The 16,148-nt window shown below is 43.9% G+C and overlaps 1 protein-coding gene across 1 annotated transcript in view; it reads left to right on the top strand.

Moving 5' to 3' along the window:
• LOC121278201 (leucine-rich repeat and fibronectin type-III domain-containing protein 2) overlaps positions 1-16,148 on the top strand; it is a 162,437-nt gene that overhangs the window by 128,784 nt on the left and 17,505 nt on the right. The window contains exon 2 of the mRNA XM_041188380.1: positions 6,796-8,188. Coding sequence (XP_041044314.1) covers positions 6,816-8,188 — 1,373 coding nt within the window. The 5' untranslated portion in view covers positions 6,796-6,815. The remainder of the gene's footprint in view (positions 1-6,795; positions 8,189-16,148) is intronic.

The raw sequence follows: 16,148 nt of genomic DNA, 5'->3' as shown, positions 1-16,148 counted from the left end.
CGTCTGCTTCGCTGCCTTAATTGGCCCGCCCACGTAAAATGGCGGTGAGGAGCCGAAAGCGGGTGGTGGTCGGCTCCCACCGAATCCGCACGCCGACTGTAAACTTCTGGCCACAGAGCATTTCTTAAATGCTGAGACACTGGTGGGAAGCGTTAAACTTCAAAGAGACTCAGGTGCCCTTGTTCTTGAGTCTCTGAAAGCTAGCATGCAGGGATAGCAAGCAATTAAGAAGGCAAATGATATGTTAGCCTTTATTACAAGAGGATTTGAGTGTAGGGGTAAAACTATCTTACTGCAATTATATAGATCCTTGGTGAAACCTCACCCGGAATATTGTGTGTGGTTTTGCTCCTTCACCAGACTAATTCCTCCAATGAGGAACGATTAAGTAGACGGGGCCTTTATTCTCAGAAGTTTTGAAGAATTGGAGATGATTTCATTTAAACATACACAATTATTACAGGGCTAAACAGGGTAATGCAGGAAGAATGTTTCCCTGGCTGGTGGGAGGACGAGGGGATGGGACATATCTAGAACAGTGGACACAGTCTCAGAATAAGGGGCAGGCCATTTTGGAGTGAGATGAGGAGGGATTTCTTCACTCAGAGGGTAGTGAATCTTTGGAATTCTCTGCTCCAGAGGGCTGTGGAGGCTCAGTCGTTCAGTATGTTCAAGGCTGAGATCAACAGGTTTCTACAGATTAAAAACGTCAAGGGTAACATGGAGTGCAGTGGTTCAAGAAGGCACCTCACTGCCACCTTCTCAAGGGCAATCAGGGATGGCAATAAATGCTGGCTTAGCCAGCAAAGCCCACATCCCATGAACAAATAAAAAAAAATACAGGGATAGTGCAGGAAAATTGTATTGAAGTAGATCAGCCACGAGCTCATTGAATGGTGGAGCGGGAGCGAAGGGCTGAATGGCCTTCTTCTGCTCCTATTTCTTATGTTCTTATGTTATGTTCCTATGAGCTGGAATGGATCTGATGTACCCTCAGTTGTGCCTCACCATTGTGCCTTTGTGTGTAAAGACTGCAAAGGACCTTCGTTTCAAGGAAATGCTTGTCACCTCAGCTGGTCACCATGTACCTCCTCTGGAGTCCTGGATGTAAACTGGTTGTCCCAACTGTAAACTTGGCAATACTGCACCCACATTTTTATCTTGCGCTTTGGTCATCTTCTCTTAAAGCTTTAAAAGTTGCTCTCTAGTTGCTGAGAGAGTAGAATGGGTAAAAATAGATAAATTGGTAGGCACTGCTCTGCCAAACATGAGCTCTACCAGTGATGGAATAGTTACACTTAAAGGTGTCACTCTCAAATGTAACATTGCAATGTATAGATCTTGCTTGGTTTGTCCACATTTGAGAAGTAGAGATTTCACCATGCAAATTATTCGTTCAACTGGGCTGTTAGATCTAGTTTAATAAGGAGAAGAAGTGGCATGATCTATATTCCACTTCACACAGATATCCTGAAATGGCTTACCAATAACTTGCAGACATTTATCTATAATGATTTCTCTGGGCACGCCAAACCAGCTGCAAATGCACTTCGAGTGTGTGCGCAATAGTTGTGCTTGAAGTATTGTGCAATTGTCAAATAATGGGGTACTTGGAGAATAGTCAATGATGAAAGTGAAGTCAGTGCCATGGACATGAAAGAGGTCAGGTTTTGGACCAAGGACGGATGGGAATTCCAAGTGAAATCAATGGTTCTTAATGCTGAGTTAGCATATGCTCTTGACATGCCTTGTGCTTTTGATGACGGCTTCAATGTCATCGTTCATAGCCGGCCAATAGACTGCCTCTCTTTGAGCCCTCTGAGTGAAGAAATCCCTCCTCATCTCAGTCCTAAATGGCCTGCCCCTTATTCTGAGACTGTGTCCCCTGTTCCAGAAATGCCCCACCCCCCCCCGTCCTCCCACCAGCCAGGGAAACATTCTTCCTGTATTACCCTGTTGAGCCCTGTAATCATTTTGTATGTTTAAATGAAATCATCTCCAATTCTTCAAAACTTCTGAGGATAAAGGCCTGGTCTACTTAATCGTTCCTCATGTGTGAGTGATGAAATGGTTGAAGAATATCAGGTCACAAAGATTCCAGTGTAACAGCCTGCCAGCCTTTAAAAATGATGCCCCGGGAGATGCCTAGCTCAACCCGATAAGGCCAAAATGGTCTCAGGCATTTTGTGTCACACAAAATGTACTAGATCAATTTGGAGAATATCTTCAAGTTCGATGTTAATGAAGTCAACTTGGAGATCGAAGGATACATCTGTTTTTGCTGGATTAGGCAATCTGCTGTGTACCCGATGGGACCAGCAAGTTATCTGGGTTGTAAACCTCACAGTCGTAACCTTATATCTTTGTCAAGAGACATTGCAATCTTGGCTGCACACTAGTCAATGGTTTTCACTAAATCATCTCCAATGGCTTGTGGTCATCTCCACCACAAATGTTTTGCCAAATAAATCGGTATGAAAATGCATGATTCCAAACACTAAAGCTAATGTTTCCTGCTCAACGTTAGAGTAGTTGGATTATGTTACAGAGATTTTGAAGCAAATGCAATCAGTTTGCCTTTTTGTAGTAGGCATGTTCCCAGACATTTCTGTGAGGCATCTATCTCCAGGGGTGTTGCCTCCCTAGGATTGTAAAATTGCAATGTCGATGCTTCTGATAATGACTGTTTCAGATCTTCGAAGAGATATTGGTGGCCTTTGTGCAACACCAAAGGCACATCCTATCTCAACAATTCCCTTAGCGATGAAGATTTTTGAGTGAAATTTGGAATATATGGAAACAAGAAATTAAAGAGGCCTAAACATCTTCAAAGATTGTCCTTATCTTGAGGAGTTTGTCTGGCTTTAATATCCACCATTTTACTTGGATTAGTATATATGCCAGCATTGGATTAAATGGAACCGAAGAAATTGACCTGCTGCACGTTGATGTCACATTTCAGTCTGCTAAACACCGATCCTTCATTATGTGTCACTTGCAGCAGTAAGTGCAGATTATGGTCATGTTCTTGCTTTGTTGTTCCCACAATGGCAATGTTATGGGTGATACAGATGCATCCTGGCACAATACATGTAATGGAGTCATTGTGAGCTTGAAAGTGATCATCGCCAGTAGATAGTCTGAAAGGAAGTCATTGAAAATAATATCACCTGAATGGGGTACAAAATGTAACTCGTTCTTGGGATTTCTCCACAAGATGTACTGAACTGTAACCAGGCTTAGCATCAAGCACCTGTAAATTTCAGATTTACTCTCCTAATGCGGATAGCTTGTAATGACAATGTTTCAAACCTATGTTTAAATATCATGGATTGAGACATACTCTCAATGATCCATCCTCCTTTATGACACATGTAATTGAGCTGCACCAATCCGTATGTTCTTGTACTCTTATAATGAATCTATATTTCTCTATTTTGACTTTTAGTTTGTCTTGTAAGTAGATGCTGCACTTATGTGGCGGGTCAATTGATGGACTTGCATTCTCCTACAAACTGTTGCAGCTCACTTGAAGCCGCCAATTTTGTCGAACCATTCTTGATATTTAAATGTTAGGTCATGAACTGAGTTGAAAGGAGTAGCTTCTGATGTTGATCTGCCATTTGAGGTCTGACTGATTCCATGGATTATCATAAGTGCAAGGTCATGTCATGCCAGTAGACCTGTAATCACTGGGACTTTAATCTCTACAATGTAGAAAATCTGCAACACCCAGGCGGATTGATTCTACTTGTAATTAGGCCTATAGAATTAGTAAACTGTTGTTCATTGAAAGTTGTGCAGTAGTAGGGTTTTGCCATGGTCTTTTTTTGTAACTTGTTCACAGGATGTGGGCATCATTGGCTAGGACAGCATTTATTTCCCATCCTTAATTGCCCTTGAGAACTGAGTGGCTTGAGTGGACTTTTAAGAGTTAACCCCATAGTTGTGGGCCTGGAGTCACCTGTAGTCCAGACCAGGTAAGGACAGCAGATTCCTCACTAGTGAACCAAATGGTTTTTTGCAACAATCAGCAATTGTTTCATGGTCATCATCAGACCTTTAATTCTTGTTTTTTTTTAACTGAATTCAAATTTCACCATCTGTCTTGGCACAATTTGAACCTGGGCCCTCAGAGCATTACCCTGGGTCTCTAGATTACTACCCCAGGGAAAGTACCACTATTCCATCACCTCCCCATTAAATGTGCGTGGTCTGGTGAATGTATCAACTATTGGGCTGGTACTTTAGGACCTGCAAGCTTCGTCAGTCTGTGAGGATCGCTTCATACAAGGTTCATCTTTAAGTAGCTCTTCAATGCTATGTATTTTTGGCTTGTCTAGTAGATCTTTCTGGAATGCTCCCATGGGAATGAATATGATCATCAACTCAAGAGTTCTGTCTGCTAGCTCTGTGTTTGGAAAATCACAGGGCATACTCTTTTCTCTGCATCTGCTGATGAGCTGGTCTAAGGATTCTGTTGACTTTTGTTCAAATGGCATAAACTCTAATCAATGAATATGGAAGTTTAAGGTGATTCTGAACCAGTCTTCTAATGTAGCCTTTGGGGATTAATTATATCTTCTGCTGTTAATCCTGCCATGTTCAGCTTGTGTAGACCTTAATTCCCAATTGCTGGGCAAATTTTTATTTCTTGCTTGTCTGGTTCAGAGACACCTGATCAAGAAACCATAGCTCTGTATGCTGTTTAAACATTTTCAATTTAGGTAGTAGGTCAACTGCATCACAATTCAAACTGCATAGTTTTATGGACATTTTGATAATTTCCCTTTGATCTTCCTCCTTGTTTTTTTAGATTTATTGTTCAGCAACTCCCAAAGCCACCCATTATAATTGCAGCCTTCTCTGGCTTGATTTTATGGGGTTTTTTTGTATGGCTCTCCCTCACTCGCTATCAATTAGGCCCACAACCTGGCCACTCGCCTGTCCCGACTGAGCTAACCCTGTACTGGTCCTCTCAATGTACTGTCCCACTCACTGAACTGACAGGCTATGTGCTACAATCTCACCATGAGGGATTCATCTGCTTACCAGCTCTTTACTTTAGCATTATCCCGGCCTGTGTCTTTACCTGAGCATTCTGTCTTCAAAGCGTTTCTGAGGAATGACCACATTGCAGTTTCAACACTCCCTGATGCTACAGCTTCATTGCAGTCTGACCAAGACGTCAAGGATCCTCTCATAACAAAAACAGAAATACCTGGAAAAACTCAGCAGGTCTGGAAGCATCAGCGGAGCAGAACACAGTTGATGTTTCGAGTCCTTATGACCATTCAACAGAACACTCATGCCATGTAGCACAATCTAAGTCTGTTCACCATGTTGTTCCTGTACTTAATCTTGCCGCCACTCTGTTTGACCACTGCTGAATGCTATGTTGTGCTTTTAGAATGATGTAAACACATTGTGGGTTCATTTATTGAAACTAGGCACACAAAAACATTTATACAAAAGTAGAAAACTTGATGATATCAGCAGCAGAGCTGTGTACACTGTGTTCTGCTCGCAGGCCAAAGTGAAACTGAGGTTGGATTACCTGACACACTTCCCTTCCAGTGATGGCACACTGCTTTCCCTTAAAGATACACCACAACACAAGAAGGGGCTAACACCGAGCAAATAAAAATTAATTTTGGAGAGAGTAACAGAGTTAACTTTGCAGATCTGTGACATTAATTCTGCTTTTCTCTCATTTTTCACCATTTCAATTTTATTTCATTAATAGTCACTTGGTAGTATTTTCTGTTTTATTTCAGAGTTCAAATATCCACAGCATTTTGTTTTTGTTTTGAAAAAAACTGTCTTTGCTGAGTGATGATGTGTTCTGTAACTTGACGAGGCCTAATGACCATCGGTTGACAATTTATTTTGAAGTTGTGGGAAAAATGAATTGGAAAATAAAAGGATATATAGGACCAGGAAATGTAATTTCTGACCATCAAACCAGTTTCTGACTTCAAAAATAGAATGGGAGTGTCTATGTCTTTCAATCAAAGGAGCTGATAGTAGCAGAAACCCTCCTCGCATCTCTGGAAGCTAAAGATTAATCTCCACAGGAGGAGATAAATCATAGGAGGATGAAACAAACTATTTCATTTTTCTTTTATTAATAGTCACTTGTTAGTACAGAACTTGAATATTGCTGAGAAAAGAGACATGATGCCAAAGCTTTTTGTCTTGCACTCATCAGGACACACTTAAGAAAGCCAAATTTCAAGGGGGAAGCATTTTATACTGCATGAGAAAAGGGGTGCTGATTAATTGGCAAGTTGACTCTGATTGTCGAAATATTGCCATGGAGAATGCACCAGTGAACTCTTGTACCTTCAAAGAAGGCACAATGCCTGGACATGTTCCTTTTGCTTGCAGAGGACAGGTCCTTGTGCATGAATACATGTAGCTTCTATCATGTGTAAGTGAGCCATATTGTGAGCCAAACTGATAATCTGTTCTTTTATTCGTTACTAAAGATAGTGGGTGGAACCTTCAGGGGAATGTCTGCAGTCAGAGTTGATGACTCTAAATGTGAGGCATCTTCATTTCAACACTGTGGGGAATGCAAGTGCAGGGAAGGCAAGCAGGGCGGTGTGTTTGAATCTTAGTAGGGAGAGAGCTTAGAAAGACAGTGGCAGTAATTGTATTGAAAAAATAGAGAAGCAATAAAGATTACAATGCTGAACACCATAAGTAAGAGAAGGATGCTGTACTTATAGGCCAGATGGTAGATGCTCTGTCTTTTCACCAGAAAGCTCACACTGTCTGCATCTGTTTCAGGTACCTCTACATGATCTACAATGGAAAAACTGCTCTGCAGCCTGCTGGTGATTGGAATGGCAATGGCGGTCTATGCTTGTCCCAAATACTGCGTGTGTCAAAACCTGTCCGAGTCACTGGGAACCCTCTGCCCCTCCAAGGGCCTTTTGTTTGTCCCACCAAACATTGATCGACGAACAGTTGAGCTACGGCTGGGGGGCAATTTCATTTTTGCCGTCAACCGGCACGACTTTGCCAATATGAGTGGCCTTGTTGATCTGACTTTGTCCAGGAATACCATTGACTACATCCAGCCCTTTTCGTTTATAGACCTAGAAAGCCTTCGGTCGTTGCATCTGGATGCCAACAGATTGACAGAGATCGGCGGTAACGTCTTTCGGGGCCTGTTAAACTTGCAGCACTTGAGCTTAAACAACAATCAGCTTAACAGAGTGGCAGAAGGAGCACTTGACGATTTCTTGCTGACTTTAGAAGACTTGGACTTTTCCTATAACAACCTGGTGAGTCTTCCTTGGGAAGCGCTGAGCAAGATGGCAAACCTGCACACGCTCAGCTTGGATCACAATCTCATCGATTACATACCCGAGGGAACCTTCACCGACCTGCAGAAACTGGCCAGATTGGACCTCATCTCCAACAGGCTACAGAAGCTTCCGCCCGACCCCATCTTTGCAAGGTCTGAGATGCTGCTCATGTCCACGACTCCGTACTTCCCGCCATTAACGCTGAGTCTTGGGGGCAACCCACTCCATTGCAACTGCGAGCTGCTCTGGCTGCGGCGCCTGAGCCGGGAGGATGACATGGAAACCTGTGCCTCGCCAGCTCACCTCAAAGGAAGGTACTTCTGGTACATCTCAGAGGAAGAGTTTGTGTGCGAGCAGCCGCTAATCACTCAACACAGCCTCAAGGTTCTTGTCCTGGAAGGGCAAACGGCCACACTGCGATGTAAAGCTATTGGGGATCCGAAGCCCATCATCCACTGGGTGGCCCCTGACAACAGGCTTCTGGCCAATTCCTCGAGGACCATCATCTATGACAATGGCACCTTGGACATCCTCATCACCACCTCGAAGGACTACGGCACCTTCACCTGCATTGCAGCCAACGCGGCCGGCGAGTCAACAGCCTCGGTCGAGCTGTCCATCGTCCAGCTCCCTCACCTCAGTAACGGCACGGGCCGGGGTCTGCAGCCTGACTCTCGGCTGTCCGACATCACCAGCTCCACCAAGTCTCACCGGGGGGAAACGAAGGCCACGCTGGAGAAGAAGGTCACAGTATCCCAGGTGACAGCCAGCACCGCCTTGGTCAAGTGGTCAGTGGGCAGGTCTGCACCGAAGGTTAAAATGTATCAGCTTCAGTACAACAGCTCATCTGATGAAGTATTAGTTTACAGGTAATTAAGCAGCAAGCGATTGCGTCCACCAAACTTAGGGTAAATGTATGGAGAGATCAAAGTGGAAGCTGGATAAGTACATGAGGGAAAAAGAAATAGGTTACACGTTAGATGCCTTAAAGTGGGAGGAGACTTATGTGGAGCGCAAACACTGGCATGGACCAGTTGGGCCAAATGGCTTTTTTCCATACGTGTAAAACAACAACAGCAACAACTTATATTTATATAGCACCTTTAAAATAATGAAACACCCCAAGGCGCTTCACAGGAGCATTGCAAAACAAAATACGGAACTGAGCCACTGAAGGAGATATTAGGTCAGGTGACCAAAAGCTTGGTCAAAGAGGTAGGGTTTAAGGCGTATTTTAATGGAGGAAAGCGAGGTCGAAATGCAGAGACATGCAGGGATCGTATTGCGGAGTAACAGGCCTAGGGGGCTGAAGGCACAGTCGCCAATGGTCGAGAAACTAAAATTGCGAATGCACAAGAGGCTAGTATTAGAGGAGTGCTGATTTCTCAGGGGGTTGTGGCGGAGAGAGGGAGGGCCGAGGCTATGGAGTGAATTGAAAGCAAGGAAGAGAATTTTACAATCAAGATGCTGCTTGACTGGGAGCCAGAGTAGCTCAGCGAGCACATGGCTGATAGGGGAGTTAAGACACAGCCAGTAGAGTCTTAGATGACCTTGAAACCACAGAGTTTACACGTTCCACTGAATAATTGCAACTGATGCATATTTGACAGCGGATAAACTGACCAATCCCCTGCTCACAGTTGGCATCTGTGACCCACAGGAACACAATTTTGAAACATGTCATTGGGACCATGGGATGCATAAACTTAACTTTCCTTGATTTTTCCCAAGTGCTACCTAATTGCTCTAGGGGGTCAATACATATTGAAGCATGATAGAGGGAAGAGCCCTTTGGTCCATCGATCCCATTCTTTCCACAGGCCTCATGCGTTCTAATCTATCGTGGATTCTAACTCACCCGGTTATTTTCCTGACTGAATGTTGGTCGGCTACTGATTCACAAGCCACCCTTCTGTCTCTGAGGCTTTTTATTCTGAATTCAAAATTGTCCATAATGTAACTCCTCTCTCTGATTAGCTGATGCAGTATTTCTGTGACCTGCTGCAGGTTATCTCTGATTGGGCAGCCAAAACTGTTACAATAAGTAACAGAAGGATCAGAATGAAATGACACTGAGAGGGGCAATGATGCAGGAACCCGGATCTGACAGGCTTTATGTGACAGGGAACAATGACGACCAAGACCCAATGGCAAACAAAGCAGCGAGTCAGATGTATGCATAACCTCACTTCTTTCTTGAGTAAGTTCAGTCTTTTAAGTAATGATCAGGGATGGCACCAGAGTGGTAATGTTGCTGATCTAGTAATCCAGAGGCCCGGACTAATGCTTCAGGGATGTGAGTTCAAATCCCAATAAGGCAACTTAAGGGACATTAAATTCAATTAATGAATAAAAGTTAGTCTCAGTGATAATGATGTTAAAACTGCTGGGTTGTTGTTAATACCCTTTATGTTCATTAATGACCTTCAGGGAAGGAAATCTGCCTGCTTACTGGTCTGGCCTACATGTGACTGCAGATCCACAGCAAATTAACTGCCCCTTAAAATGAGCTAGCGAGTGACTCAGTTGTATCAAATCATATAGAAAAGCAATGTGGGTGTACCTACGCCACACGGACTGCAGTGGTTCAAGAAGGCAGCTCACCACCACCTTCTCAAAGGAAATTAGGAATTGGTAATAAATGCTGGTTTTGCCAGCACTCCAAAAACAGCTTTTTTAAAAAAGACTTCCATTTATATAGCACCTTTAATGTGCTCCACAGAAGTGATTATCAGCCAACAGTTACATCAAGTCACATAAGGAGTTATTAGGACAGGTGGCCAAAAGGTTTGTCAAATAGGTAGGCTTTAAGGGGCATCTTAAAATAACACAAACCAGGAAATATGCCAACTGAATGTGTCTGATATATTTCAGTGAGAGTGACTGCCCTTGATATCAAGGCAGCATTTGACAGATTGTGGCATCAAGGAGTCCTAGCAAAACTGGAGTCAATGGGAATCAAGGGGAAAACTCTCCGCTGATTGGAGTCATACCTAGCACAAAGGAAGATAGTTGTGGTTGTTGGAGGTCAATTATCTCAGCTCCAGGACATCACTGCAGGAGTTCCTCAGGGCAGTGTCCTAGGCCCAACCATCTTCAGCTGCTTCATCAATGACCTTCCCTCCATCAGGAGGTCAGAAGTTTGGATGTTCACTGATGATTGCACAATGTTCAGCACCATTCACTACTCCTCAGATACTGAAGCAGTCCATGTCCAAATGCAGCAAGACCTGGACAATATCCAGGCTTGGGTTACCATTGGCTGAAACTGAACAGGATGAGCCATAAAAATACTATGGCTACAAGAGCAAGTCAGAGGCTAGGAAGCCTGCAGTGAGTAACTCACCTCCTAACTGCCCATAGCCTGTCCACCATCTACAAGGTACAAGTCAGGAGTGTGATAGAATACTGTCCACTTGCCTGGATGAGTGCAGCTCCAACAACATTCAAGGAGCTTGACATCATCCAGGGCAAAGCAGCCCGCTTGATTGGCACCACATCCACAAACGTTTGCTCCCTCCACCACCGACACACAGTAGCAGCAGTGTTTACCATCCACAAGATGCACTGTAGGAACTCACCAAGCCTTCTTTAACAGCACCTTCCAAACCCACGACCACTACCATCTAGAAGGGCAAGGGCAGCAGATAGATGGGAACACCACCACCTAGAAGTTCCCCTCCAAGTTACTCACCATTCTGACTTGGAAATATATCGCCGTTCCTTCACTGTCACTGGGTCAAAATCTTGGAACTCCTTCCCTAACAGCACTGTGGGTGTACCTACACCACATGGACTGCAGCGGTTCAAAAAGTCAGCTCACCACCACCTTCTCAGGGGCAACTAGGGATGGGTAATAAATGTTAGCCTAGCCAGTGATGCCCACATCTCATGAATGAATTTTTTAAAAGTCTACTGGACTTTGAGGAAAAAAAATTGGATCTATGTCAGGGGGCAAAACAGACCAACTCTCGTATGTCTTGTACTGACCTGAGCCACTGACAAAGATTCCATTGCTTACTCGCTACCCATCTGAAGATGGCAAACAATGATATGCCTGGCCACCAATGAAATGTCAGCCTGTAGAAAGATCCTGGGTGGTGAATGAGCTTGGATTACACAGCAGGTTGAAGTTGTACTCAGTGCTGTTTGTATAGGGGCCATTGGGTTTCCCCTTGTACTTGATGTTATAAGAATATCTGAGGAACTAAAATCAAGAACTTTCAATAATATTGAGCCCGTCATCTCATCAGATGTCAGAAGTACTTTTTTCAGAATGTGGTTGCTGCTTTAGAAGCTCCGATAGCAGTCAAATTGCAGCAAGGCCCCACAAACAGATGAATGACAGGTTATTCTGGTTTTGGCAGTGTTGGTTAAGGGATAAATGTTTGCCAGGGCACAGGGAGAACTCTCTGGTCTTCTTTGGATATTGACATGGGGTCTTTTAGGTCCACCTGAATAGTAGGCAGAGTCTTGGGTTACCCTTTCATCCAAATGTCTTCACCTCTGCTCACTCATAGTAACACAGAAAGGAATATTAACTCCGTTGCAAGAAGTCACTGACCACCCACCCAAGGACTGCACTTTGAGGCCTCCCTAACACCTGGCCAGCCACCTGTTCATCCGAAATGGGCATCTAGATGCAGCTCACCATCTTTGGGCACACGAAGATGGAGTCTAGTCCACCAGACTGGCAATCACGAGGAGGATTATGGGGCGGGGTGGGGCGGGGTGGGGCAGGGGTGAGTTGGACGGACGTTGAAGATGGAAAGCAGCAGGCTGAGATTGCAGGAGGCCAAACTTTCTTTCTGGGGCCCAGAGGAGCTCTACTTCTCCGTAAAGCATTTCTGCTGGGTGATCACCAGCTTTCAGAATGGTGTGTTACTAGCGGGCACCCTGACCAGTCAGCAGATCATTGGCATTGGGACCCCATATAATTAAGAAGCACTTCTCCACATCCAAGTCCCGAAGAAAGCTGTTGAGGATAGGAGGAAGAGGGCTCTCCTCAAAGACATTCATGACAATTGGAAAACTCCTCACGAAAGGCACAAGCAGGCTGTATCTGAGATTAAATTTAGAGGTAGATAAGGAAAAGAGAGAAAACAGGGAATGCTGCTAATCAGAGGAATAATTTGCAGGTAATTCTAAAGGGACAGAGTCAGATGGAGCAACTAAGGAATTATAGAGGACCCAGGTAGTATTGCAAGTGGGAAAAACTAATGACAAGTGATAGTCAGTACACAGGAAGAGCAAGGTATTGTGTATGGAAGAAAACATGGGGGAGCAAAGGAAATGCATAATGATCTAAGCAGGAAAGAGGTTGAAAGAGACTTGATTCTGTTAGCAGACTCAGCATGGACCACTTTCAGTCATTGCAGAGCAGTAGAAAACACAATAAACTGAATATTAGGATATACCAACTGCCAGATAGCAGAGTACAAGTCTGATGCCCACATCCTGAAGCTGTATAGTCTTCTGGTCAGAGCACTCCTGAAAGCTGCCTTCATTTCTAGTCCTCAAGGACTCAGGGAAACCATTCTTGGAAGCAATGTGGAGTGTCAGAGGATTGAGTTGTAAGAACATGCAAACAGAACAGCAGGCGTAGGCCATTCAGCCCCTCGAGCCTGTACCACCACTAAATAAGATTGCGGCTGATATTTGACCTCAACGCCACCTTCCCACGTGATTCCACATCCCTTGATTCCTTTAAGGAACTTAGGATGAAAGATGAGAAAAAGCAGGACTTCTCAACCTTGGGAAGAGGTAAAAGAGAGGAACCTTCTCGAAAGACGCTGGGGGTAACTTTGTCTTTGAGTGGTAGTGTGGCAATATCAAGCAATGCCCGTTATGCATCTTTCCCAGATTTATTTTCTACAGACTTCAATAGGAATATAAATTGGAAGAAATAATTTAACCTTTTTTACCCCCACAAAGTGGAATTGGAAAGATAAGCACCATTTTGATATAACATGATCACAATACAAAAGGACAAAGGTGCTAACTGGTTAAAGACATGTTCAGGACTGATGTGAGGCAGTAGGTCACTCAAAGAGTAATCTTGCAATAATTTCAGAGTAATCTAATGGAGGCAAAAACCCCGGAGTCACTCAAAGAGTCGGATATACATGCTCTAATTGGGAACCTCAGGTTGCCATGGAAAGGTTGTTAGGCTGGAGGAGGTTACAGAGAAAGGAAGTAGCAAGGCCATAGAGGGATTTGAAAACAAGGATGAAAATTTTAAAATCAAGGCATTGCACAACCTCAAATTAACAAAATACACAAGCTACAGCTTACTCTGGGAATAAAAGCATGTGAGTGCCAAGTACTTTTTAGGAGCTTGCACCTTGATGGAGTGCTGTTGACTGCAGATGTCCCTGTTCGCTTGCCAGGTCACTGAAGGCAGCATATAAACATAAATGACCTGGCCTCTGAAGAGCTGAGGCAACAGCTCCTTGTCAGATACAATTCATGTTCTGATTCTTCCACTTTAACAGGTCGACCACCCCTATTCCACACATATCCTTGACCCCTGACCTCTCCTCCCTGATAGGTAATGAAGCAAAATTACAGAATATACAACCACCTCCACTATTAAGCCTTGGGCTCTTGCCTTTACAGAAAACACTTCTCTTAACCTTGGTACATTTGATCATCCCCATTTTTATGTATTTAGGTATTTCACAAGTTAGCTATGGTTGGCGTTGCCTATTTGGCTCATCTATGTTCTTCCATTAAAAGAAATCATGAACACCCCCTCCCCACCACCCCCATCTTCCGCCCAGGTTGTGGCATTAGTTTTAAAGGACTCCGAGGCTTTTCCTTAACTGGAAACGCATTTTCCAAATTCATACTGGCAGCGTGTGACATTCTTTGCTGCTGGCTCCACAGTCCTTCTCATGCGATCGCCATGACAGACATTTCTCTATGACTCCTTCTTGTTGTCAATTGTTTCAGTGAGGAATCCGTTTCACACGCTCACTGTTCTGAGTAAATGTAACATTTTGCCATTTCCCATCCAGTTACACTACTACTGCAGGTGGAGGGGGCAGCTAGCTCACCTAAAATGAGGTTCAATCATGGAGAGCAACATTTCCCATTCGACGTTCCCAACTTCCCAGCCATTAAAATGAAAGCCCCACTCCACCTGCTTCCTTTGTACCACGTGTCCTTCAGACCCCAGTCCTGTGATTTGACTTCCTTGAGGACATCTTGGCTGCAGCCCAGAGTCACCTCGTGCGTGACTCCAGGGGTCTACCTTGATGCAAGAGTGACCTAATAACTGTGCCTTTGTCGTCCCTGTATAACTTAAATGTTAGGGAGTATGTCCCATCTCAACTATCTGCTAAACATTGAAAAAATGCCCTCAATATTTCCTGACATTTTGGGTCCTTTTCTCCCCACAGCCAATTTCAATGAGGGAGGAAGGAGGAGGGGGGAGAAACTCCTGCCCCCTGCAGTTGGATCTCATTTTAATTGGCAGTCACAATCTTTGCATCAGAGCTGGCAAACCTATCCTGAGCTACAGAGGCTCGTATAAAGGGGAATTCCACTGACGGATACTGCTGGATCCTCCAAGTGCCACATAACAAAATTCAGTGAAAGCTCACACTAAACACAAAATCTGAAATTAATATCTCATTGCTGAAAAGATGGACATGTTGCCAAAGCTTTTTGTCTTGCATTCATCCGGACAAATGCAAGAATGCTAAATTTCAAACTATCACAACAATTTATACTGCAGGAGAAAAGGGTGATTGTTGGTTGGCAAGTCAACTCTGATAGGACAAGGCGTTGCCATGGTGAAAGCAATGAGGAGCTATAGGTTCCCCAAACTCCCAGGCAATTCAAAAAAGGTGTGAGGCTTGAACATATTCCTTTTGTTTGGAGAGAATGGGCCCCTGTGATTGAATATATATTGCTTATAGCGAGCAAAAATGGTAATGATTTTCCAAAATTCCCTACATCCTAGCTCAGTCCCAGTGGATTGGAAGTTAGCAAATGTAACACCACTATTCAAGAATGGAAGGAGAGTAAAATGAGGAAATGACAAGTCATTTAGCCTGACATCAGTCATCGGGATTTATTAAGGAAGTCTTAACAATGCTCTTAGAAAAACATTAACCTTCCAAACTCGCAGCCTCTACCACCTAAAGGCCAGCAGATGGAACATGAGGAGAGGTGGTGGCATAGTGATATTGTCACTGGACTAATAATCCAGAGACCCAGAGTAATGTTCCGGGGACCCGGATTCGTATTCCACTGCAGCACATGGTAGAATTTGAGTTAAAAGTTGAATGATGACCATGAAACCATTGTTGACTGCTATAAAAAAAATCTGGTTCAGTAATGTCCTTTAGTGGAAGGAAATCTGCTGCTGCTCTCTGGTCTGATGTACATATAACTCCAGGCAGCAATGTGGTTGACTCTTAAAAAAATGGCCCTCTAAACAAGGGCAATTAAGGATGGGTAATAAATACTACCCTAGCCAGTAATGCCTGCATCCAGTGAATAAAAAAAAAACAACCCTCCAAACCATACAGTATCCTGATTAGGAAATATATTGCTGTTCCTTCACTGTCACTGGGTCAAAATCCTGGAACTCTCTCCCTAACAGCACTGTGGGTGTACCTATACCACAGGGACCGCAGTGGTTCAAGAAGGCAGCTCACCACTACCTTCTCAAGGGCAATAAAAATGCTGGCCTAGCCAGTGATGCCCACATCCCATGAAATAATTTTTTTTTAAACTATGAGTTTATGAAAAGGAAATCATGTTTGACAAACTTATTAGAGTTTATTGAGGATTTCATGATTAGGGTAGATAAAGGGG

This window comes from Carcharodon carcharias, chromosome 5 (assembly GCF_017639515.1).
Source record: "Carcharodon carcharias isolate sCarCar2 chromosome 5, sCarCar2.pri, whole genome shotgun sequence".
In the NCBI taxonomy this organism is placed as follows: domain Eukaryota; kingdom Metazoa; phylum Chordata; class Chondrichthyes; order Lamniformes; family Lamnidae; genus Carcharodon; species Carcharodon carcharias.
Note: the sequence above shows the minus strand (reverse complement) of the source record. Positions and strands in the feature narration are given on the sequence as shown.